We start from the raw sequence: 26,081 nt of genomic DNA on the forward strand, positions 1-26,081 counted from the left end.
AGGAATTTCCCAACTGAATGAAATAGAGAATTTTCAAATGCTCCCCCCCCACACACACACAAACAGATTCCAGGAATTGACATTTCTGTACCTAGCAGAGGTTGTGACTGTATAAAAAGTCTCCTGGCTATAACACACCCAGAGGAGACATCAGAACCAGCAACCAGAGGAAAAATACTGTATTTACAACATGTGGTAAGTTTAAATTACCTTATTTTGTGCGTAATTATAAATCTCCTTAAAAATGTGTATTATCTAGAATGGAAGACAATTCCTCAGTTGATTATTATTACTGCAAACTATTCAACACTGCAAAAAAAAACAAAAAAAAACAAAAAACAACAATAGCATGGTAACATAAAGTAATGTGCAACTACCATCGTCTCTAGTGATTGTGTTTTTTTCTAATTTGTGTTTGTTGTTGATGTTTAGGCTTTTGCAAGTCGTGTTCCTGTTGGCCATGTGGGCCTGTCTCACAGATGTGGCTCAGACTGAAGGGAGCTTGTTACAATCTATAGGTATCACATACGCGCACACACACACACGTGCACAAACCAGACTTTAAACATGTTTTCATCTTGCGTTACCAATTCCATTCTTAAATACATGTAATCCACAACCTAATCCCAGTCCCACAAAGTTAATGTAATCTAGTTACTCTGTTACTATGTGATGATCTCAGTACCAAATGCAGATAAAGACAACAGGACATGTCATTAAAATGACTTTTTTTCCAGGTGTAGTCTGTCAGACAACAAACAGTGTCGATAAAAAATAATGATGAAATGGCCCACTGGACCTTTTTATTTAAATTTTTTTTCTTGCCTTTCATGTGAAACCGACTGACGTGACTAGGCAGTATCTGTACAGTGTTACTGCTGCTGAAACTCTGGAGAGACGCACGCATGCATGCCCCACCCCACACACACAGGAGGGTGCTGCTTGGATTTATCACACATGGCTCAAAGAGAGTGTCATTGCAAAATGGAATGCAGCAAAACAAATGTTTTATCTTGGTAATGTTATTTTTGGACCATTGGAAGCCAACATTTTACCTGTAAACAAAATGTGATGAATCACCCAGTCCTAAACTGTGGTTTCAGAAAAGAGAAACAATCTCAGTCTGCGTCATGGTGGCCTGTTGTCCTTGTGTGCAGGAAATGTTGCAATCCAGAAAAGAATCTTTATTTTTAATTTAAGTGTCATCTGATTACAGCTGTTATCTCTGTTAGTGTAATGGAACACAATTACATTATTGCTGAAACAGGAATGCATAATCCGGTTACACATAACCCATTATTGCACAGTCCTGGAAATGACAAACTCTGAGACACATACAGTTGTATGCAAAAGTTTGGGCACCTCTGATAATTTTCATGATTTTCCTTTATTAATCATTATACATCAGTAGTTAGTAGATTCTCCTTTTGCAGAAATAACAGCTTCTAAACACTTCCTATATAGCTTCCAATGAGAGTCTGGATTCCGGTTGAAGGTATTTTGGACCATTCTTCTTTACAAAACATCTCAGGTTTGTTGGTTTCTGAGCATGGACAGACCGCTTAAAATCACACTACAGATTTTCAATAATATTCAGGTCTGGGGACTGAGATGGCCATTCCAGAATGTTGTACTTGTTCCTCTGCATGAATGCCTTAGTAGATTTTGAGCAGTGTTTAGGGTTGTTGTCTTGTTGAAAGATCCAGCCCCGGCGCAACTTCAACTTTGTCACAGATTCATGAATCTGCTTATATTGACTGGAATCCAGGTGACCCTCAACTTTAACAAGATTCCCAGTACCTACACTGGCCACACAGCCTCACAGTGTGATGGAACCACCTCCGAATTTTACTGTATGTAGCAAGTGGTTATTTCAAAATGAAGCCAGCTTGTCCAAATGTGCTTTAGCATACCTCAAGCGACTCTGTTTGTGGTGTGTATGCAGAAAAGGTTTCGTCTGCATTACAGCATCTCCTTGTGCAAAGTGCGCTGTATAGTTGAACGATGCACAGAGACACTATCTGCAGCAAGATCATGTTGTAGGTCTTTGGAGCAGGTCTGTGGGTTGACTATGACTGTTCTCACTAGGGATGAGCGAGTACACCACTATCTGTATCCGTATCTGTATCTGTTCAACCATCTAAATTATCTGTATCCGTATCTGTGCTTGTAGTGGGCGGGGCCTAAATCAGAAGTGGGCGTGGTTTAACCCAAAATGGCTGGGGCTTAAATCAGTGAAAAACCAAATGATCCGCACAGCCACAGCGCTCCCAGTCAGAAAAAAAATTTATTTAACAAAAAGATAAATGTAACGTTTCAGATCATTTGGTTTTTCACTGTGATATGCTGCTGATCCTGCACGCCTCTTCAGGTGCTTTGGATGTGCGTGTCTCCATTGCATTATCTGGGGCTTAAATCAGTACATTATTTTAAGTCTGAAATTGATATGTATTGATCAGAAGTTGCTATATTTATTGTTTATTTGCAAACTATTTACAGAACAGTCTCAATATTGAGATTCAAATCAATGTTTTTGATCACAAAAATAAGAGAACTATTTACAGAACAAGTTTTTTTTTTATGAACTCAGAACATGAATGTTCTTAAGTGTATGAATGAATAATAGAACAGCCAAACATTCAGTGTAGTAGGAAATAATGAACTACTAAGTATCCATGAACAAGAGTCACACTCAACACAACTTTCTTTTTTTTTCCTTTTTTTTTTAATTTTCTCATCAAACTGTGATTTTCTTCAATTATTTATTTTTACTACCTAATGTTCTTGGCTTTTTTTTCCACACAAAGTTAAACAATATTGATTAAGGTGTGTGTGTGTGTGCAGTGATGCCGGTAACGCGTTACTCTAATCTGACCACTTTTTTTAGTAACGAGTAATCTAACGCGTTAATCTTTCCAAATCAGTAATCAGATTAAAGTTACTTCTCCATGTCACTGTGCGTTACTATTATTTTTCATTGTGGGTCGATAACAGCATTAAACTTGGTCTGTGGGCAGGAGGTCGGGGTTCGACTGAACTGCCCACTTTCAGTGAGCTGTGAGCTTTTAATCCGCGGTTTTTTGCAGCTGCTCGACTCGTCCTCACCTCTTAAAGCGCGGTGATCAGCACACCTGCACTGAGCTTTACAAAGACATTTTTATACTTTTTCCCCTCCTTTATTTAGAATTCTGATCTGAGCCGCTCTGTATCTGGTCGTTAAAAACAGCTGATCCTCCGCGACGCGTCAACAACTAACACTATTTTCCACTCAAATGCACCTAAACTCTCTTTCTGAGGACCACATGATGTGAAAACGCAATAAAACTTTCTTACCTGTAAATCTGGTCCTGTTTTCTGCATAAATAAATGTTATCCATTCTTTGTGCTCAAACGCCAAAGCAGGGGCGAATCCAGATGGAATGGGGGCGTGGGGCAGGGATGTGCCCCCCTCCCCCACAACACCCCTAGATTAAAGGTCCAGTTTTGAAGCCGTTTTTTACTACAACTAATATTGCTTAAAATAATAATAATTTCGACAAGTAAAATGTTTAGAGAGAATTTAAATGTTAGAAAAATGTTAGAATTTAATAGTTACCTTTATAAACAATGTAGGCTCGAAATTGCAAGTTTTACTGTTACAGTGCTGTCAACAGTTAAATATGAGGTCAAGAAAGACGTCTTTATTTTACTTTTTATAAAACAAGTATTTATTTTCATTGAAGTCAAGAAAGGGTGACTATAAAGTGAGTTTTGGCAAAACAGGTATCATTGTCATGTTGAGGTGGCAGAGGGTTGTTGTCGGCAGCTGGGAAAAGTAACTAAAAAAGTAACTAGTAATCTAACTTAGTTACTTTTACAATTGAGTAATCAGTAAAGTAACTAAGTTACTTTTTCAAAGTAACTGTGGCAACACTGTGTGTGTGTGTGTGTGTGTGTGTGTGTGTGTGTGTGTGTGTGTGTGTGTGTGTGTGTGTGTGTGTGTGTGTGTGTGTGTGTGTGTGTGTCTGTGCCTGTGTGTCTGTGTGTGCATGACTGTCTGTGTGTGCATGTGTGTGTGACTGTATGAGAGGGAGAGAGGTTGTTCGACTGACCAATTTATTTTTATGAACTGCAGTGAGAAAGTGTCATGCATGCAGCCATATTCAATAAAAATATTAATATAGGCTACTTTGTGTGTTAGTTATATGTGTGTATGTGTGTAAGTGGTCTGTAACACTGTTTATTTTTAATGATCTGTGTGAACTTGGTGATTCATGCAAACATCCAGTGATGGCAAACAGGGAAGTAATATGTCAGCCTTGTTCACTGTATTCTTCTCAAAAGCACCACGTTCAGCAGGAGCAAAGTTTTCCAACTGACTTTATACCACCAACAAAACGAAGAGCAAACAAATAGTTAAATAAATAAATAAACCCAACTGGAATGGAGGGAGTGGCTGACGCGACAGGAGCCGTTTTCAGCTCTGTCTTGTCAAAAGCACCGCATATGATACGAAACAAGTTCACCTAGTAATTTAAAATACAGTGGTCCCTCGTTTATCATGGGAGTTACGTTCTAAAAATAACCTGCGATAAGCGAAATCCGCGAAGTAGTCAGTGCTATTTTTTGCAATATCCTCTCTCGGTGGCCACGGAGCTCTGCGGCTGCGGTCAACATCCGCATCAAAACAGCGAGCGTAGTCTCTGGACCTGTTGCCAGATTTGGCACAGCTCCACACAGCAGACAGGAGGGCGGTGTGAGTGGCCCGCTGCTGCGTTTACCGAGCCCGCAGACTCAGTAAGCGCATCGGAGGCAGTGAGAGCAATCGCGGTGATGCCGACCGGTGCCCCGACCGGCCCGCCTGATAAGGACACAGAACACAATGCGCTGTAAAAAAAAAAAAAGCATGCAAAATTGCACTAAATAAAATCCGCGAAACTGTGAGGCTGCAAAAAGTGAACCGCGTTATAGTGAGGGACCACTGTATCAGACAAACCGAAAAAGAGGCGAGCTGAAGAAAACTTAGAGTACTGAGAGAGCAACGTGAGGCAGAATCCAGCGAAGCACAGAGAGAGATCCTGTGTGTGTGTGTGTGTGTGTGTGTGTGTGTGTGTGTGTGTGTGTGTGTGTGTGTGTGTGTGTGTGTGTGTGTGTGTGTGTGTGTGTGTGTGTGAGAGAGAGAAGCTGCAGAGAGACGTGTCTGTGTAGGGAGGGGCGGGCGCTGTGTGTGACTGGCCAATCACAGAGCGTGAAGACAGTCAGTTAGCCAATGAGAATTTTCTTTCAGCACAAGCACAGATATTGTGATGTGTTGGAGCGTTCTTTTGTTTTTCATGATTGCATCAGAATTTTGGCTCTCTGTTGGGACTGTTTACACAGAGACTGCTACCTGCTGCTTTGGACTTGAACTAACAGTCTTTTTCAAGACTTTTTTACTTTTTTACCTTTTTACTTTTTTTTTACTTTTACTTTTTTACTGTGCTCCAATGCCTAAGGAAGACCTCTAACGGTCGAAACATCGCGACGGAGCACTTTTATCAGCTAACTTTCATCAGCGTTGGCAAGCTAACTAGCTTGCTAACGCTTTCGTTTTTATTTTTTTTTATTTTTTTATTTTTTTTTATTTATTTTTTTTTTAGCACTGTTGTCGTGTGTTATCTGTGCTGCTCCACAGCGTGTTTAGTCAATTTTTATTTTATTTTAGCACCGTTGTCGTGCGTTCGCTGTTGTCGTGCGTTGCCTGTGCTGCTTCATGGCCTGTTTGGTGCCTTGATTGGGGCACTCCTTCTGCTGAATCACCTCTAAATTATTTACACATTATTCACTTTGTGTGTTTTTAGGAATCCGCTAGGTTGCGTAGCTACTAGCTCTTAGCCGATTTAGCATGGCGGCTTCTCCTGTCTCTCCCGTACTTTTCTGCTCTGGGTGTGAAATGTTTAGTTATTCCTCGGCCTCCTTTAGCAGTAACGGTACTTGTAATAAGTGCAGCTTATTCGTAGCTTTGGAGGCCAGGCTGGGCGAATTGGAGACTCGGCTCCGCACCGTGGAAAATTCTACAGCTAGCCAGGCCCCTGTAGTCGGTGCGGACCAAGGTAGCTTAGCCGCTGTTAGTTCCCCCCTGGCGGATCCCGGGCAGTCGGGAAAGCAGGCTGACTGGGTGACTGTGAGGAGGAAGCGTAGCCCTAAACAGAAGCCCCGTGTACACCGTCAACCCGTTCACATCTCTAACCGTTTTTCCCCACTCGACGATACACTCGCCGAGGATCAAACTCTGGTTATTGGCGACTCTGTTTTGAGAAATGTGAAGTTAGCGACACCAGCAACCATTGTCAATTGTCTTCCGGGGGCCAGAGCAGGCGACATCGAAGGACATTTGAAATTGCTGGCTAAGGCTAAGCGTAAATTTGGTAAGATTGTAATTCACGTCGGCAGTAATGACACTCGGTTACGCCAATCGGAGGTCACTAAAATTAACATTAAATCGGTGTGTAACTTTGCAAAAACAATGTCGGACTCTGTTGTTTTCTCTGGGCCCCTCCCCAATCAGACCGGGAGTGACATGTTTAGCTGCATGTTCTCCTTGAATTGCTGGCTGTCTGAGTGGTGTCCAAAAAATGAGGTGGGCTTCATTGATAATTGGCAAAGCTTCTGGGGAAAACCTGGTCTTGTTAGGAGAGACGGCATCCATCCCACTTTAGATGGAGCAGCTCTCATTTCTAGAAATCTGGCCAATTTTCTTGGATCCTCCAAACTGTGACTGTCTAGCGTTGGGACCAGGAGGCAGAGCTGTGGTCTTACACACCTCTCTGCAGCTTCTCTCCCCCTGCCATCCCCTCATTACCCCATCCCCGTAGAGACGGTGCCTGCTCCCAGACCACCAATAACCAGCAAAAATCTATTTAAGCATAAAAATTCAAAAAGAAAAAATAATATAGCACCTTCAATTGCACCACAGACTAAAACAGTTAAATGTGGTCTATTAAACATTAGGTCTCTCTCTTCTAAGTCCCTGTTGGTAAATGATATAATAATTGATCAACGTATTGATTTATTCTGCCTAACAGAAACCTGGTTACAGCAGGATGAATATGTTAGTTTAAATGAGTCAACACCCCCGAGTCACACTAACTGTCAGAATGCTCGTAGCACGGGCCGGGGCGGAGGATTAGCAGCAATCTTCCATTCCAGCTTATTAATTAATCAAAAACCTAGACAGAGCTTTAATTCATTTGAAAGCTTGTCTCTTAGTCTTGTCCATCCAAATTGGAAGTCCCAAAAACCAGTTTTATTTGTTATTATCTATCGTCCACCTGGTCGTTACTGTGAGTTTCTCTGTGAATTTTCAGACCTTTTGTCTGACTTAGTGCTTAGCTCAGATAAGATAATTATAGTGGGCGATTTTAACATCCACACAGATGCTGAGAATGACAGCCTCAACACTGCATTTAATCTATTATTAGACTCTATCGGCTTTGCTCAAAAAGTAAATGAGTCCACCCACCACTTTAATCATATCTTAGATCTTGTTCTGACTTATGGTATGGAAATAGAAGACTTAACAGTATTCCCTGAAAACTCCCTTCTGTCTGATCATTTTTTAATAACATTTACATTTACTCTGATGGACTACCCTGCAGTGGGGAATAAGTTTCATTACACTAGAAGTCTTTCAGAAAGCGCTGTAACTAGGTTTAAGGATATGATTCCTTCTTTATGTTCTCTAATGTCATATACCAACACAGAGCAGAGTAGCTACCTAAACTCTGTAAGGGAGTTAGAGTATCTCGTCAATAGTTTTACATCCTCTTTGAAGACAACTTTGGATGCTGTAGCTCCTCTGAAAAAGAGAGCTTTAAATCAGAAGTGTCTGACTCCGTGGTATAACTCACAAACTCGTAGCTTAAAGCAGATAACCCGTAAGTTGGAGAGGAAATGGCGTCTCACTAATTTAGAAGATCTTCACTTAGCCTGGAAAAAGAGTTTGTTGCTCTATAAAAAAGCCCTCCGTAAAGCTAGGACATCTTTCTACTCATCACTAATTGAAGAAAATAAGAATAACCCCAGGTTTCTTTTCAGCACTGTAGCCAGGCTGACAAAGAGTCAGAGCTCTATTGAGCTGAGTATTCCATTAACTTTAACTAGTAATGACTTCATGACTTTCTTTGCTAACAAAATTTTGACTATTAGAGAAAAAATTACTCATAAACATCCCAAAGATGTATCGTTATCTTTGGCTGCTTTCAGTGATGCCGGTATTTGGTTAGACTCTTTCTCTCCGATTGTTCTGTCTGAGTTATTTTCATTAGTTACTTCATCCAAACCATCAACATGTTTATTAGACCCCATTCCTGCCAGGCTGCTCAAGGAAGTCCTACCATTATTTAATGCTTCAATCTTAAATATGATCAATCTATCTTTGTTAGTTGGCTATGTACCACAGGCCTTTAAGGTGGCAGTAATTAAACCATTACTTAAAAAGCCATCACTTGACCCAGCTATCTTAGCTAATTATAGGCCAATCTCCAACCTTCCTTTTCTCTCAAAGATTCTTGAGAGGGTAGTTGTAAAACAGCTAACTGATCACCTGCAGAGGAATGGTCTATTTGAAGAGTTTCAGTCAGGTTTTAGAATTCATCATAGTACAGAAACAGCATTAGTGAAGGTTACAAATGATCTTCTTATGGCTTCGGACAGTGGACTTATCTCTGTGCTTGTTCTGTTGGACCTCAGTGCTGCTTTTGATACTGTTGACCATAAAATTTTATTACAGAGATTAGAGCATGTCATAGGTATTAAAGGCACTGCGCTGCGGTGGTTTGAATCATATTTGTCTAATAGATTACAGTTTGTTCATGTAAATGGGGAATCTTCTTCACAGACTAAAGTTAATTATTGAGTTCCACAAGGTTCTGTGCTAGGACCAATTTTATTCACTTTATACATGCTTCCCTTAGGCAGTATTATTAGACGGTATTGCTTAAATTTTCATTGTTACGCAGATGATACCCAGCTTTATCTATCCATGAAGCCAGAGGATACACACCAATTAGCTAAACTGTAGGATTGTCTTACAGACATAAAGACATGGATGACCTCTAATTTCCTGCTTTTAAACTCAGATAAAACTGAAGTTATTGTACTTGGCCCCACAAATCTTAGAAGCATGGTGTCTAACCAGATCGTTACTCTGGATGGCATTTCCCTGATCTCTAGTAATACTGTGAGAAATCTTGGAGTCATTTTTGATCAGGATATGTCATTCAAAGCGCATATTAAACAAATATGTAGGACTGCCTTTTTGCATTTACGCAATATCTCTAAAATCAGAAAGGTCTTGTCTCAGAGTGATGCTGAAAAACTAATTCATGCATTTATTTCCTCTAGGCTGGACTATTGTAATTCATTATTATCAGGTTGTCCTAAAAGTTCCCTAAAAAGCCTTCAGTTGGTTCAGAATGCTGCAGCTAGAGTACTGACGGGGACTAGCAGGAGAGAGCATATCTCACCCGTGTTGGCCTCTCTTCATTGGCTTCCTGTTAATTCTAGAATAGAATTTATAATTCTTCTTCTTACTTATAAGGTTTTGAATAATCAGGTCCCATCTTATCTTAGGGACCTCGTAGTACCATATTACCCCATTAGAGCGCTTCGCTCTCAGACTGCGGGCTTACTTGTAATTCCTAGGGTTTGTAAGAGTAGAATGGGAGGCAGAGCCTTCAGCTTTCAGGCTCCTCTCCTGTGGAACCAGCTCCCAATTCAGATCAGGGAGACAGATACCCTCTCTACTTTTAAGATTAGGCTTAAAACTTTCCTTTTCGCTAAGGCTTATAGTTAGGGCTGGATCGGGTGACCCTGGACCATCCCTTGGTTATGCTGCTTTAGACGTAGATTGTGGGGGGGTTCCCATGATGCACTGTTTCTTTCTCTTTTTGCTCCGTATGCATCACTCTGCATTTAATCATTAGTGATCGATCTCTGCCCCCCTTCACGGGATGTCTTTTTCCTGTTTTTTTCCCTCAGCCCCAACCAGTCTCAGCAGAAGACTGCCCCTCCCTGAGCCTGGTTCTGCTGGAGGTTTCTTCCTGTTAAAAGGGAGTTTTTCCTTCCCACTGTGGCCAAGTGCTTGCTCATAGGGGGTCGTTTTGACCGTTGGGGTTTTTCATAATTATTGTATGGCCTTGCCTTACAATATGGAGCGCCTTGGGGCAACTGTTTGTTGTGATTTGGCACTATATAAGAAAAAAGTTGATTGATTGATTGATTGATATTGATGAGTTTTATTCGGATCATGCTCGTGCTCATCAAAAATGCTTTATCCGTACTGGATACTTGTCTGAAACAAGTATCCGGCTCAACCCTAGTTCTCACCATCCTTCGCTTCAGCTTATCTGAGATTTTTCTTGGCCTGCCACGTCAGGCCTTAACTAGTACTGTGCCTGTGACCTTCCATTTCCTCACTATGTTCCTCACAGTGGAAACTGATAGCCTTCCCCTAAACCATGATGTTGAACGATCTTTCTTTTCAGGTCATTTGAGAGTTGTTTAGAGGCTCCCATGTTGCTACTCATTAGAAGAGATGCAATGAGGGGAAACATTTGTAAATGGCCACCTTAAATACGCTTTCCCATGATTGGATTCACCTGTGTAAGGAGGTCAAGGGTCAATGAGCTTACCAAACCAATTTTATGTTCCAGTAGTTAGTGCTAAATGTATTCAAATCAATACATATGACCAAATTTATGCACCTGCCCAATTTTCCAATCCAATCCAATCCAATCCAATCCAAACCAACTTTATTTATAGAGCACTTAAAGAACAACAAAGTTAACGAAGTGCTTTCCAAATAAGACATTAATAAAAATACAACACAGATAAAACAAAAATACAAGTAAAAAATGTGACCAACGTGACTAACACTGACTAGAACATGAACAATTTTTAAGCAAGACTTAATAACCTCTAATGAAGGAGCCAGCCTAACATCCAAAGGCAATTTTGTTTAAATAATTATTGCACACTTTCTGTAAATACTAGAAACTTCATTTCACTTCTTAAAAATCAGTGTGTTCATCTGCTATATGATATATTTAACTGAAATTTCTGATCCAGACAACCAATGATTTATAAAGGAAAATCCTGAAAATTATCAGGGGTGCCCAAACCTTTGCATACAACTGTACATACACACAAACATGCTCAGAAATACTGCTTTATTGTTTATTTATTTATTTACTTATTTATTACCTTTTTTAGGCTATACACATTGGATGTATATGTGACATATCTGAGCAATCCCAAAGGATTACTTTCATTTTTGGTTTATAGAATATTAATTTTGACAGATATCGCACAAGTGGCCAATTGGCAAAAATGCTTTGGAAGCATTGACTAAAAGTAAAATTCCATATCTTGCATAAATACATTATTGTGTATTTTAAGTTATTCAATATACAGCGGGTAAAATAAGTATTGATCACATCACCATTTTTCTCAGTAAATATATTTCTAAAGGTGCTTGACATTAAAATTTTCACCAGATGTCGGTGACAACATTATGATCATTATCAGGATCTTTTTTACTCCTTGGGAAAGAGATCTTAATCTCAATGGGATAAACCTTGTTAAATAAAGGTTTTAAAAAAGTAATTCAGTTAAAAAAGTAATCCACACATGCAAAAAACCCCAAAACAAATATGAACAGAAATTAAGTTATGTGTAATAAAATGGAATGGCATTGGGGGAAAAGTATTGAACACACTAACATTTAATACTTTGTACAAAAGCCTTTGTTGGTAATTGCAGCTTCAAGATGCCTCCTGTATGGAGAAACTAGTCACACGCAATTCTCTGATGTGATTTTGGCCAATTCTTCCACACAGTCAGTCTTCAAATCTTGGTTCTGTGGACCTCCTCCATGAACTTTGATCTTTATTTTTTCAATAGATTTTCTGTTGAATTCAAATCAAATCAAATCAAATTTTTTTTTTTATATAGCGCCAAATCACAACAAACAGTTGCCCCAAGGCGCTTTATATTGTAAGGCAAGGCCATACAATAATGATGTAAAACCCCAACGGTCAAAACGACCCCCTGTGAGCAAGCACTTGGCTACAGTGGGAAGGAAAAACTCCCTTTTAACAGGAAGAAACCTCCAGCAGAACCAGGCTCAGGGAGGGGCAGTCTTCTGCTGGGACTGGTTGGGGCTGAGGGAGAGAACCAGGAAAAAGATATGCTGTGGAGGGGAGCAGAGATCGATCACTAATGATTAAATGCAGAGTGGTGCATACAGAGCAAAAAGAGAAAGAAACAGTGCATCATGGGAACCCCCCAGCAGTCTACGTCTATAGCAGCATAACTAAGGGATGGTTCAGGGTCACCTGATCCAGCCCTAACTATAAGCTTTAGCAAAAAGGAAAGTTTTAAGCCTAATCTTAAAAGTAGAGAGGGTGTCTGTCTCCCTGATCTGAATTGGGAGCTGGTTCCACAGGAGAGGAGCCTGAAAGCTGAAGGCTCTGCCTCCCATTCTACTCTTACAAACCCTAGGAACTACAAGTAAGCCTGCAGTCTGAGAGCGAAGCGCTCTATTGGGGTGATATGGTACTACGAGGTCCCTAAGATAAGATGGGACCTGATTATTCAAAACCTTATAAGTAAGAAGAAGAATTTTAAATTCTATTCTAGAATTAACAGGAAGCCAATGAAGAGAGGCCAATATGGGTGAGATATGCTCTCTCCTTCTAGTCCCCGTCAGCACTCTAGCTGCAGCATTTTGAATTAACTGAAGGCTTTTTAGGGAACTTTTAGGACAACCTGATAATAATGAATTACAATAGTCCAGCCTAGAGGAAATAAATGCATGAATTAGTTTTTCAGCATCACTCTGAGACAAGACCGTTCTGATTTTAGAGATATTGCGTAAATGCAAAAAAGCAGTCCTACATATTTGTTTAATATGCGCTTTGAATGACATATCCTGATCAAAAATGACTCCAAGATTCTCACAGTATTACTAGAGGTCAGGGTAATGCCATCCAGAGTAAGGATCTGGTTAGACACCATGTTTCTAAGATTTGTGGGGCCAAGTACAATAACTTCAGTTTTATCTGAGTTTAAAAGCAGGAAATTAGAGGTCATCCATGTCTTTATGTCTGTAAGACAATCCTGCAGTTTAGCTAATTGGTGTGTGTCCTCTGGCTTCATGGATAGATAAAGCTGGGTATCATCTGCGTAACAATGAAAATTTAAGCAATACCGTCTAATAATACTGCCTAAGGGAAGCATATATAAAGTGAATAAAATTGGTCCTAGCACAGAACCTTGTGGAACTCCATAATTAACTTTAGTCTGTGAAGAAGATTCCCCATTTACATGAACAAATTGTAATCTATTAGACAAATATGATTCAAACCACCGCAGCGCAGTGCCTTTAATACCTATGGCATGCTCTAATCTCTGTAATAAAATTTTATGGTCAACAGTATCAAAAGCAGCACTGAGGTCTAACAGAACAAGCACAGAGATGAGTCCACTGTCCGAGGCCATAAGAAGATCATTTGTAACCTTCACTAATGCTGTTTCTGTACTATGATGAATTCTAAAACCTGACTGAAACTCTTCAAATAGACCATTCCTCTGCAGATGATCAGTTAGCTGTTTTACAACTACCCTTTCAAGAATTTTTGAGAGAAAAGGAAGGTTGGAGATTGGCCTATAATTAACTAAGATAGCTGGGTCAAGTGATGGCTTTTTAAGTAATGGTTTAATTACTGCCACCTTAAAAGCCTGTGGTACATAGCCAACTAACAAAGATAGATTGATCATATTTAAGATCGAAGCATTAAATAATGGTAGGGCTTCCTTGAGCAGCCTGGTAGGAATGGGGTCTAATAAACATGTTGATGGTTTGGATGAAGTAACTAATGAAAATAACTCAGACAGAACAATCGGAGAGAAAGAGTCTAACCAAATACCGGCATCACTGAAAGCAGCCAAAGATAACGATACGTCTTTGGGATGGTTATGAGTAATTTTTTCTCTAATAGTTAAAATTTTGTTAGCAAAGAAAGTCATGAACTCATTACTAGTTAAAGATAATGGAATACTCAGCTCAATAGAGCTCTGACTCTTTGTCAGCCTGGCTACAGCGCTGAAAAGAAACCTGGGGTTGTTCTTATTTTCTTCAATTAGTGATGAGTAGAAAGATGTCCTAGCTTTACGGAGGGCTTTTTTATAGAGCAACAGACTCTTTTTCCAGGCTAAGTGAAGATCTTCTAAATTAGTGAGATGCCATTTCCTCTCCAACTTACGGGTTATCTGCTTTAAGCTACGAGTTTGAGAGTTATACCATGGAGTCAGACACTTCTGATTTAAAGCTCTCTTTTTCAGAGGAGCTACAGCATTCAAAGTTGTCTTCAATGAGGATGTAAAACTATTGACGAGATACTCTATCTCCCTTCCAGAGTTTAGGTAGCTACTCTGCACTGTGTTGTTATATGGCATTAGAGAACATAAAGAAGGAATCATATCCTTAAACCTAGTTACAGCGCTTTCTGAAAGACTTCTAGTGTAATGAAACTTATTCCCTACTGCTGGGTAGTCCATCAGAGTAAATGTAAATGTTATTAAAAAATGATCAGACAGAAGGGAGTTTTCAGGGAATACTGTTAAGTCTTCTATTTCCATACCATAAGTCAGAACAAGATCTAAGATATGATTAAAGTGGTGGGTGGACTCATTTACTTTTTGAGCAAAGCCAATAGAGTCTAATAATAGATTAAATGCAGTGTTGAGGCTGTCATTCTCAGCATCTGTGTGGATGTTAAAATCGCCCACTATAATTATCTTATCTGAGCTAAGCACTAAGTCAGACAAAAGGTCTGAAAATTCACAGAGAAACTCACAGTAACGACCAGGTGGACGATAGATAATAACAAATAAAACTGGTTTTTGGGACTTCCAATTTGGATGGACAAGACTAAGAGACAAGCTTTCAAATGAATTAAAGCTCTGTCTGGGTTTTTGATTAATTAATAAGCTGGAATGGAAGATTGCTGCTAATCCACCGCCCCGGCCCGTGCTACGAGCATTCTGACAGTTAGTGTGACTCGGGGGTGTTGACTCATTTAAACTAACATATTCATCCTGCTGTAACCAGGTTTCTGTTAGGCAGAATAAATCAATATGTTGATCAATTATTATATCATTTACCAACAGGGACTTAGAAGAGAGAGACCTAATGTTTAATAGACCACATTTAACTGTTTTAGTCTGTGGTGCAGTTGAAGGTGCTATATTATTTTTTCTTTTTGAATTTTATGCTTAAATAGATTTTTGCTGGTTATTGGTGGTTTGGGAGCAGGCACCGTCTCTGCGGGGATGGGGTAATGAGGGGATGGCAGGGGGAGAGAAGCTGCAGAGAGGTGTGTAAGACTACAACTCTGCTTCCTGGTCCCAACCCTGGATAGTCACGGTTTGGAGGATTTAAGAAAATTAGCCAGATTTCTAGAAATGAGAGCTGCTCCATCCAAAGTGGGATGGATGCCGTCTCTCCTAACAAGACCAGGTTTTCCCCAGAAGCTTTGCCAATTATCTATGAAGCCCACCTCATTTTTTGGACACCACTCAGACAGCCAGCAATTCAAGGAGAACATGCGGCTAAACATGTCACTCCCGGTCTGATTGGGGAGGGGCCCAGAGAAAACTACAGAGTCCGACATTGTTTTTGCAAAGTTACACACCGATTTAATGTTAATTTTAGTGACCTCCGATTGGCGTAACCGGGTGTCATTACTGCCGACGTGAATTACAATCTTACCAAATTTACGCTTAGCCTTAACCAGCAGTTTCAAATTTCCTTCAATGTCGCCTGCTCTGGCCCCCGGAAGACAATTGACTATGGTTGCTGGTGTCGCTAACTTCACATTTCTCAAAACAGAGTCGCCAATAACCAGAGTTTGATCCTCGGCGGGTGTGTCGTCGAGTGGGGAAAAACGGTTAGAAATGTGAACGGGTTGGCGGTGTACACGGGGCTTCTGTTTAGGGCTACGCTTCCTCCTCACAGTCACCCAGTCGGTCTGCTTTCCCGGCTGCTCGGGATCTGCCAGAGGGAAACTAACGGCGGCTAAGCTACCTTGGTCCGCACCGACTACAGGGGCCTGGCTAGCTGTAGAATTTTCCACGGTGCGGAGCCGAGTCTCCAATTCGCCCAGCCTGGCCTCCAAAGCTACGAATAAGCTACACTTATTACAAGTACCATTACTGCTAAAGGAGGCCGAGGAATAACTAAACATTTCACACCCAGAGCAGAAAAGTGCGGGAGAGACAGGAGAAGCCGCCATGCTAAATCGGCTAAGAGCTAGTAGCTACGCTAAGCTAGCGGATTCCTAAAAACACGCAAAGTGAATAATGTGTAAATAATTTAGAGGTGATTCAGCAGAATGAGTGCTTTAGTTAAGGCACGTAAAGATTACACTGGGAAACAAATCGTAATCTAGATAACTAGATCAATCTAACTGCGCAGATTAAACAGCTAACAGATACAGAAAAACACCGCTGTGCTCCGGAACAGGAAGTGATACAATACCGCAGTGAGAGCCAACCACCAGTAGAATTACCACCAGTAATTCAAGTCATGTGATTGGCTGGGTCCATTGTAGCAGCTTTATGATCATTCTCTGAAACCATCTGAGTTTCTTGGCAGAAATCTTGCGAGGAGCACCTGCTCGTGCCTGGTTTATGGTGAAATGATGTTCTTTCTGCATCCAGATTATGGCCCCAACAGTGCTCACTGGAACATTCAGAAGTTTAGAAATGCTTCTGTAACCAATGGCATCCATATGTTTTGCAACAATAAGGTTGCAAAAAGCTTGAGAGAGTTCATGACCCTTTTAAAGTTCTCCGTCAGGTCTTTATGCAATTTACAGCAGGAACAGTAGCTTTTTCTGGATTAATTTGTTCCTCAACAAGCTTCACCTCCAAACCAACAGTACGGTACATACAATTTCCTTCCATGAATTGCGGGACATTTGAACATCTTTTTTTTTTTGACTCCGTGTTGTAAAGTTGGTCATATTTGCAGACTTTTTGCTAAACATATTTGATCCATGATCGAAATGTAATCAGCATGTGCACTACAAACACTATTAAAATATGACGGGAGAGGAAGGAGTGAAACTGGAAAGGTGACAGATCACAGCCTTTTGTGGTCTTCGTCATTTAGCAGGTGAGTGAGTTTGCAGTCATGCAGAGGGCTCTGATCTAAAGCGGTTTGGTTTGTCACACCCAGGGTTATCTGTGTGAAACTTAACACCATATTACAGTGGAATTATTATTTTAATGATTATTTTGTTAATAACTGCCAGCCTTCAATTACAGCCTTCCTGGTTTAGATGCATGGTTTGAAGAAAATAAATGCCCGGTCTTTTAATCAAGGAACTACGGTACCCAAATCGTCCTCAAATTGACGAGTGTCAGTGCTGAATTTCATTTCATACCTTTATTACTGGACATGCCCAGACTGCTCTGTCCAATAAATGTGAGGGGCTTTTAATGAAAATACATTGTGATTGGACAGGACGTTTTGTCTGATGTGAGCGAAAATCCATTATACAAAATACGTTATATACAGTGTTTATTACATGGAAAACCATACACAAACATTGGGACGTTTGCTTTTGTCCAGTGAGTGTGAATATCCGGTTTATACAGTGACGGTTTAGGCAAATTTTACTATTGAATTATTGATTTGTTCACAAAACAGCTTCCTTTTTCTGTTCTTTCAGTCTCTGCAAAGTATTAAGCATATTAGTCATCCTGGAATTTGTCACATTGCGTTCTGCACTGATTTTGCTGACTCAACAAGGTAATGGAAATCACTGTTGTAAAATCAACCCTGTCACCATGTTGGATTATCCATAATAATCCATGTTTTAAAGAGGTTTTTGTCACCATGAACAGAATATTTTGTAACTACCTCCCAAAGCCTTTGAGAACACATAAAGAAGGAAATGAAGACACAGCAAATGAAATGTTGGTTGTGTTTCAATCAATCAATCAATTTTTTTTTATATAGCGCCAAATCACAACAAACAGTTGCCCCAAGGCGCTTTATATTGTAAGGCAAGGCCATACAATAATTATGTAAAACCCCAACGGTCAAAACGACCCCCTGTGAGCAAGCACCTGGCTACAGTGGGAAGGAAAAACTCCCTTTTAACAGGAAGAAACCTCCAGCAGAACCAGGCTCAGGGAGGGGCAGTCTTCTGCTGGGACTGGTTGGGGCTGAGGGAGAGAACCAGGAAAAAGACATGCTGTGGAGGGGAGCAGAGATCAATCACTAATGATTAAATGCAGAGTGGTGCATACAGAGCAAAAGAGAAAGAAACAGTGCATCGTGGGAACCCCCCAGCAGTCTACGTCTATAGCAGCATAACTAAGGGATGGTTCAGGGTCACCTGATCCAGCCCTAACTATAAGCTTTAGCAAAAAGGAAAGTTTTAAGCCTAATCTTAAAAGTAGAGAGGGTGTCTGTCTCCCTGATCTGAATTGGGAGCTGGTTCCACAGGAGAGGAGCCTGAAAGCTGAAGGCTCTGCCTCCCATTCTACTCTTACAAACCCTAGGAACTACAAGTAAGCCTGCAGTCTGAGAGCGAAGCGCTCTATTGGGGTGATATGGTACTACGAGGTCCCTAAGATAAGATGGGACCTGATTATTCAAAACCTTATAAGTAAGAAGAAGAATTTTAAATTCTATTCTAGAGTTAACAGGAAGCCAATGAAGAGAGGCCAATATGGGTGAGATATGCTCCCGTTAGTACTCTAGCTACAGCATTTTGAATTAACTGAAGGCTTTTTAGGGAACTTTTAGGACAACCTGATAATAATGAATTACAATAGTCCAGCCTAGAGGAAATAAATGCATGAATTAGTTTTTCAGCATCACTCTGAGACAAGACCTTTCTAATTTTAGAGATATTGCGTAAATGCAAAAAAGCAGTCCTACATATTTGTTTAATATGCGCTTTGAATGACGTATCCTGATCAAAAATGACTCCAAGATTTCTCACAGTATTACTAGAGGTCAGGGTAATGCCATCCAGAGTAAGGATCTGATTAGACACCATGTTTCTAAGATTTGTGGGGCCAAGTACAATAACTTCAGTTTTATCTGAGTTTAAAAGCAGGAAATTAGAGGTCATCCATGTCCTTATGTCTGTAAGACAATCCTGCAGTTTAGCTAATTGGTGTGTGTCCTCTGGCTTCATGGATAGATAAAGCTGGGTATCATCTGCATAACAATGAAAATTTAAACAATACCGTCTAATAATACTGCCTAAGGGAAGCATGTATAAAGTGAATAAAATTGGTCCTAGCACAGAACCTTGTGGAACTCCATAATTAACTTTAGTCTGTGAAGAAGATTCCCCATGTTTGTGTCTAAGCTTCCAGCATGGCAGCACAACGCTCCAGGCGAATGGTCGGTGGTATCTTGGCACCCCACGTCCCTTGGCAGGTCATGGTCCTCCTGTCTGATAGTGTGCTGGATGGTGGCCACACAGGAGGAACGCTCATCGCTGACCGCTGGGTTTTGACAGCTGGCAGAAATCTGTTTGCCAAGAAACGTCGGCAGGACAATCTGGGGAAAAGTCCTGCCATTCCTAAAGTGTACGTGGGAATTACAGAACAGGCAGAAATGAACACAACTACAGAGGCTGAAGTAGACAAGGTGAATAAGAAAAACATCCTGTATTGTGTTGTGTATAAGATTTGTCAAAATGGGATTGGAGTTCAAATTTAAGTAAAGAGGACATTTCTTTTTGTGCTTACAAATACACATTTCAAGGGACTGGCAACAAAAAGCAATTCAGCAATTTGTTGTCAAGCAGCCCAAGTTTGATTCAACATATAGAATTCACTTATAGTAATATGTACTGTATTTTCCAAAGTATATGTAGCAGGTTTTTTAATGACTTTGGGAGGTCCTGCGACTTTTACTCTTAAATATGGTAAATGCTACTACTACTGCTACATATAATAATAATAATAATAATAATAATAATAATAATAATAATAATAATAATAATAATAATAATAATAATAATACAGCCCCAATTCCAATGAAGTTGGAACGTTGTGTAAAATGTAAATAAAAACAGAATACAATGATTTGCAAATCCTCTTCAACCTATATTCAGTTGAATACACCACAAAGACAAGATATTTAGAAGAAGAAACTTTATTTATATAGCACCTTTCACAGATAAAAATCACAAAGTGCATCACAAAAGGTAAACAAAATACACAACCATGTTAAAAAAAAAAAAACAGTGATTAAGAGAGCAATCAACTAAAAGCTTGACTAAATGTCTTTAGCTGCCTTTTAAAAGAATCCATAGTGACGATCACACGAAGGGACAGAAGTAGCGTATCCAAACGTTAGGAGCCACAGCTTTAAATGATAAGTCTCCTCTGGTTTTAAAGCGGGTTCTCAGAACTGTGAGGAGGTTCTGCTCCAAGGATCGAAGGAGCTTAACATATGCAACACATAAGTGGGGGCCTGACCATGCAAAGCTCTAAAAGTCAAAACCAAAATTTTAAAATCGATACGAAATTTGATGGGAAGCCATTGCAGGGAGGATAGAATGGGGTAATGTGAGTCCGTCTGCTAGATCTTGTTAAAAGTCTTGCTGCCGCATTTTGGACCATTTGAAGACGATTTAAGGCACATTTGTTAAAACAAGTAAAAACCGAGTTGCAATAATCTAAACGAGAAGAAATAAAAGCATGAATCACAACTTCCAGATCAGAGTTAGACAGAATTGGCCTCAACTTGGCAATATTTCTCAAGTGGTAAAAACAGTTTTTGACCAAGAGTCTAAAATGGCTATCAAGAGACAATGACTAATCAAACCAAACACCAAGATTTCTGATGCTCGACTGAACAGAGGAGCCCAGAGAACCGAGGTGGTTCACAATCAAAGGAATTTTCAGCTCTGGAGCAATAATCAGAGTCTCAGTCTTTTTACAATTCAACTGAAGACAGTTTTTAGTGAGCCAGGACTTTACACTTGCAAGACAATCCATTAGCTAGAAGGAAAGGTGATGTAACACAGTGGTAAACATACCACTGTCACAGTTTTTTTTTTTAATGTGTTGCAGGCATCCATTTCAAAATGAGCAAATATTTGTACAAAAACAATAACATTTTTCAGTTTGAACATTAAATATCTTGTCTTTGTGGTGTATTCAGTTGAATATAGGTTGAAGAGGATTTGCAAATCATTGTATTCTGTTTTTATTTACATTTTACACAACGTCCCAGCTTCATTGGAATTGGGGTTGTAATAATAATAATAATAATATAATGCGGATCTGGCTGTATCTGCTGTGGCGACCCTGAACAAAACCGGAAGCAGCCAAATGAACAACAACAACATAAAAGTTCAGCAAATCACTATATGGCACAACACAATATGCTTATTTATATACTGGCTGTCAAACAAGTTTGTCTTAATTTTTCCATGTTTTCTCTCTTGTATGTGTAAAAAGCCACACAAAAGTGAAATATGCAGTAACAGAATAATCGACTGACATGTAATTGGACTTTTCAGAAATTAAAGCAGGCTTTTTAAAAGGTAAAAAAGTGGTCACACACATGACTAGTTCAGAGGTTTTAGATATTTAACAGCTTTTCATATTTTTAAATATTATACACACATTAAATGTACCTACAATATTTGTGTAGTAGTACATATCATTCTTCTTCTTCTTATCATCATTATTATTATTAAGATCAGACAGGATTACACAGAACCTTGTGAATATTGAAGAAACAATGTTACACTTCAGTTTTTAACTAGTCTAAGCAAAAAGCTGTACTACTTGTACAACCCCTGGCAAAATTATGGAATCACCGGCCTCAGAGGATGTTCATTCAGTTGTTTAATTTTGTAGAAAAAAAGCAGATCACAGACATGACACAAAACTAAAGTCATTTCAAATGGCAACTTTCTGGCTTTAAGAAACACTATAAGAAATCAAGAAAAAAAGATTGTGGCAGTCAGTAACGGTTACTTTTTTAGACCAAGCAGAGGAAAAAAATATGGACTCACTCAATTCTGAGGAATAAATTATGGAATCACCCTGTAAATTTTCATCCCCAAAACTAACACCTGCATCAAATCACATCTGCTTGTTAGTCTGCATCTAAAAAGGAGTGATCACACCTTGGAGAGCTGTTGCACCAAGTGGACTGACATGAATCATGGCTCCAACACGAGAGATGTCAGTTGAAACAAAGGAGAGGATTATCAAACTCTTAAAAGAGGGTAAATCATCACGCAATGTTGCAAAAGATGTTGGTTGTTCACAGTCAGCTGTGTCTAAACTCTAGACCAAATACAAACAACATGGGAAGGTTGTTAAAGGCAAACATACTGGTAGACCAAGGAAGACATCAAAGCGTCAAGACACAAAACTTAAAGCAATATGTCTCAAAAATTGAAAATGCACAACAAAACAAATGAGGAACGAATGGGAGGAAACTGGAGTCAACGTCTGTGACCGAACTGTAAGAAACCGCCTAAAGGATATGGGATTTACATACAGAAAAGCTAAATGAAAGCCATCATTAACACCTAAACAGAAAAAAACAAGGTTACAATGGGCTAAAGAAAAGCAATCTTGGACTGTGGATGACTGGATGAAAGTCATATTCAGTGATGAATCTCGAATCTGCATTGGGCAAGGTGATGATGCTGGAACTTTTGCTTGATGCCGTTCCAATGAGATTTATAAAGATGACTGCCTGAAGACAACATGTAAATTTCCACAGTCATTGATGATATGGGGCTGCATGTCATGTAAAGGCACTGGGGAGATGGCTGTCATTACATCATCAATAAATGCACAAATTTACGTTGATATTTTGGACACTTTTCTGATGTTTAAGGATGATGAAATCATTTTTCAAGAAGATAATGCATCTTGCCATAGAGCAAAAACTGTGAAAATATTCCTTGCAAAAAGACACATAGGGTCAATGTCATGGCATAGGGTTAATGTCAACAAGCAGATGTGATTTGATGCAGGTGTTAGTTTTGGGGATGGAAATTTACAGGGTGATTCCATAATTTATTCCTCAGAATTGAGTGAGTCCATATTTTTTTCCTCTGCTTGGTCTAAACAAGTAACCGTTACTGACTGCCACAATTTTTTTTTTTTCCTGATTTCTTATAGTGTTTCTTAAAGCCAGAAAGTTTCCATTTGAAATTAGTTTTGTGTCATGTCTGTGATCTGCTTTTTTTCTACAAAATTAAACAACAGAATGAACATCCTCCGAGGCCGGTGATTCCATAATTTTTGCCAAGGGTTGTAGTCACGCCCCTGAATGTACCGGACAGAATGCAGACTGCACATACAGGATGGTTACGGGGACAAAGGAACATTATTCAGATTCATTACTTTCTAAAAGTTTGTCCAAACTGTGGATAATATATATATTTTTTCATCCCAGAATATTTACATGCCTTGTTTTGTTGATAAATGAGCAGAGTTCAATCCCAAGATGGCAAATTTCTGACAGCAAAATTTATATTTTTAGCTAAATACAGGCCAAGTTCTATAATTCTAATCCAATTACATTTTTTTCCACGAATCTGATTGGTTAATTGTATAATATCTGTAGAACGGAATAAATGTTAGACCAGTGGCCAAAGATGTATTACTCCACGCCCTGACCGGTGTTCTGACAAGATGTGATTACTGTTGAATGTCATTCCCGTCCTCTGCGTGCAACAGCGTATGCGCGCACAACAGTGCTTGCGCACGCAACTGCGCATGCGCAGTATTGTCGGGATGTGGAACTTTTGAGAAACACAATGTCGTCAGAACACCGCCTGCACACTCTGCTAGCTGTTAGCGCTGTTACCTCAGAGTGAGAGAAAGTCGCGTGCCGCCGCTGAAATGGGTGAATTTAAGATGCCGTACAAAAGTATTGATGTGGATTCTGATACAGAATTACCATTTCACATTTGATGGATTTGATGGATTTCCATATTTGATGGATTACTCCACACCCTGACCTGAAAAATAAACCATGCAAATGATGGAATTGGATTAGAATGGAATAACTCCCTTGTGTCTGATTACGTGTTGGACGTTCATGCTGTTATATACGGCCGATAAATCTGCTTTTTACTGGCTCCGCTATGTGTCGCCAGTAAAGCCTATTTTCGACTGTATATCCCAGCATGAACATCTGACACATCATCAGACACAACAGGGTTATTCCCTAAATGTTGCCTTTATTGTGAAGCACATTCAATTATCATATCAACAGCAGGAATTCAACACTTTACTGCCGACAGAAGGCAGACTGTAAGAAACTGTGGCCGAATGACCAAAACGTACAACAAACAATGGGAATAACAGACAATTTTCACAAACCAGTGACCCGAAGTCACGACACACTACATCTGTTTATCAGGAGAGACCCTGAATCTCCCAGTGTAGAGTCTGTCACTGCACATTACCCATTTAAAGTAACCAAAGTCTTTCAAACACATCTTCTTTGAACACATAGTGATGTGTTTGATACAACCGCAACAAAACAAAACTGCATTTTTAAAGCAGCCCTGGTTTAAACCGTCATAACACGTTTGAAAGGAATTCATGCTCATATCACATAGGGGAAAGCAACTCAATTCACCTGGCAAAATCACGCACTCCTCTTCAACCGCGTACTCCAATCAAGGGTCGCGGGGGGCTGGTGCCTATCCCAGCAGTCATAGGGCGTGAGGCGTGGTATACCCTGGACAGGACGCCACTCTGTCGCAGGGCCACATATAAACAAACACATTCACACACGCACACACACTTACACCATTTAAAATTTTCAGTTCACCCAATCTGTATGTCTTTGGATGTGGGAGGAAGCCGGAGCACCCGGAGGGAACCCACACAAACATGGGAAGAACATGCAAACTCCACACAGAAAGGCCACAGGTGGGAATCGATCCCATGACCTTCTTGCTGTGAGGCAACAGTGCAAACCATTAAGTCACCGTGTTGCCATCTGGCAACATAAAAATCAGTATTACTGTAGATGCAGCATACCAGTGAACCACAGTAAGATGCATTTTAGGGATTGTTGTAGTGTAAAATACATGTCCATATGCACAAGGAGAGCAATGAACATGTTTTTCATTACGTTTTCACCCTGCAGGTTTTCCTCCACCCTGGCTTTCAAAACAAATCTGACTGGGATAATGACCTGGCTCTGATCCAGCTGAAGGAGCCTGTGATTGTAGGGGAGAGAGTGACCCCTCTCCCTTTGCCAGAGAGAGGCCAGGACCTGGCTGACACTGAGGGAACATTAGGAGCCATCAGCGGCTGGGGCTTCGGAGCATACTTCACCTCTGCTAAATCACTCAAACACCTGGTGGTTCCTGTGGTCAGTCAGGCCTCCTGCACGAAAGAATTTGAACACCTGTGCCCAACAGCACCAGTTGTGGACAACAACACTTTCTGCACAGGGTCGACCATATACAGTGAAAATGTCTGCATTGGCGATGCAGGAGGTGCTTTTGCAGTCAAAGATCCTAACACTGGCACCGTGTACGCAGCTGGGATCTTGTCGTATGACCAGCCCTGCCGGGTTCACAAGTTTGCAGTTTTTATGAAGTTATCGTCATACCTGTCGTGGATCCACAGCGTCATCAGGGGTGATACAGAGAGTTCGTTTGCTGTGCGTTCAAATGCCATGGCTCAGATGTTAAAGTCGCTGTAACTCTTCAGCCTCCATTCTGTTGAATTTGATAAAGAAACCACTTAGCTATTTGATGAATAGAAACACAGATTATGAAATCATTGCTACACTAGAATTAAAAAAAAAAAGAAAAACGAAAATGCTTGAAATTTTCAAAGGTCAATGCCACATTTCATCATGCTTACTCATCAGTAAAATGTTGGGGGTGGAATAAAAGTGAATGGCATAGATGTTGATGTTGTGGTTTGTATTTATTTCTGACCAAGGTTTCTTACATTTATTTTTGTTGATGCCTGTAGGACTTCAAAGATATTTTAGTCTTGCCATTGTGTCCACT

At 40.0% G+C, this 26,081-nt stretch overlaps 1 protein-coding gene across 1 annotated transcript; it reads left to right on the forward strand.

Moving 5' to 3' along the window:
* The first annotated feature begins 90 nt into the window (after window positions 1–90).
* On the forward strand, window positions 91–25,859 carry hp (haptoglobin). The gene is made up of 4 exons (XM_034192073.1): window positions 91–195; window positions 433–518; window positions 19,419–19,702; window positions 25,202–25,859. The coding sequence occupies exons 1-4, from the start codon at window positions 191–193 to the stop codon at window positions 25,763–25,765; spliced, it is 939 nt and encodes a 312-aa protein (XP_034047964.1). The 5' UTR covers window positions 91–190; the 3' UTR covers window positions 25,766–25,859.
* The last annotated feature ends 222 nt before the right edge of the window (window positions 25,860–26,081 follow it).

Source organism: Thalassophryne amazonica, chromosome 2 (assembly GCF_902500255.1).
Source record: "Thalassophryne amazonica chromosome 2, fThaAma1.1, whole genome shotgun sequence".
Classification (NCBI taxonomy): Eukaryota; Metazoa; Chordata; class Actinopteri; order Batrachoidiformes; family Batrachoididae; genus Thalassophryne; species Thalassophryne amazonica.

What these genes read in the sequence shown, in the direction of transcription:
- hp (XM_034192073.1), top strand. An exon ending in GAGCTTGTTACAATCTATAG is followed by an intron (nt 519 to 19,418) that starts GTATCACATACG and finishes TTTGTGTCTAAG; the next exon opens with CTTCCAGCATGGCAGCACAA. An exon ending in CAGAGGCTGAAGTAGACAAG is followed by an intron (nt 19,703 to 25,201) that starts GTGAATAAGAAA and finishes TTCACCCTGCAG; the next exon opens with GTTTTCCTCCACCCTGGCTT.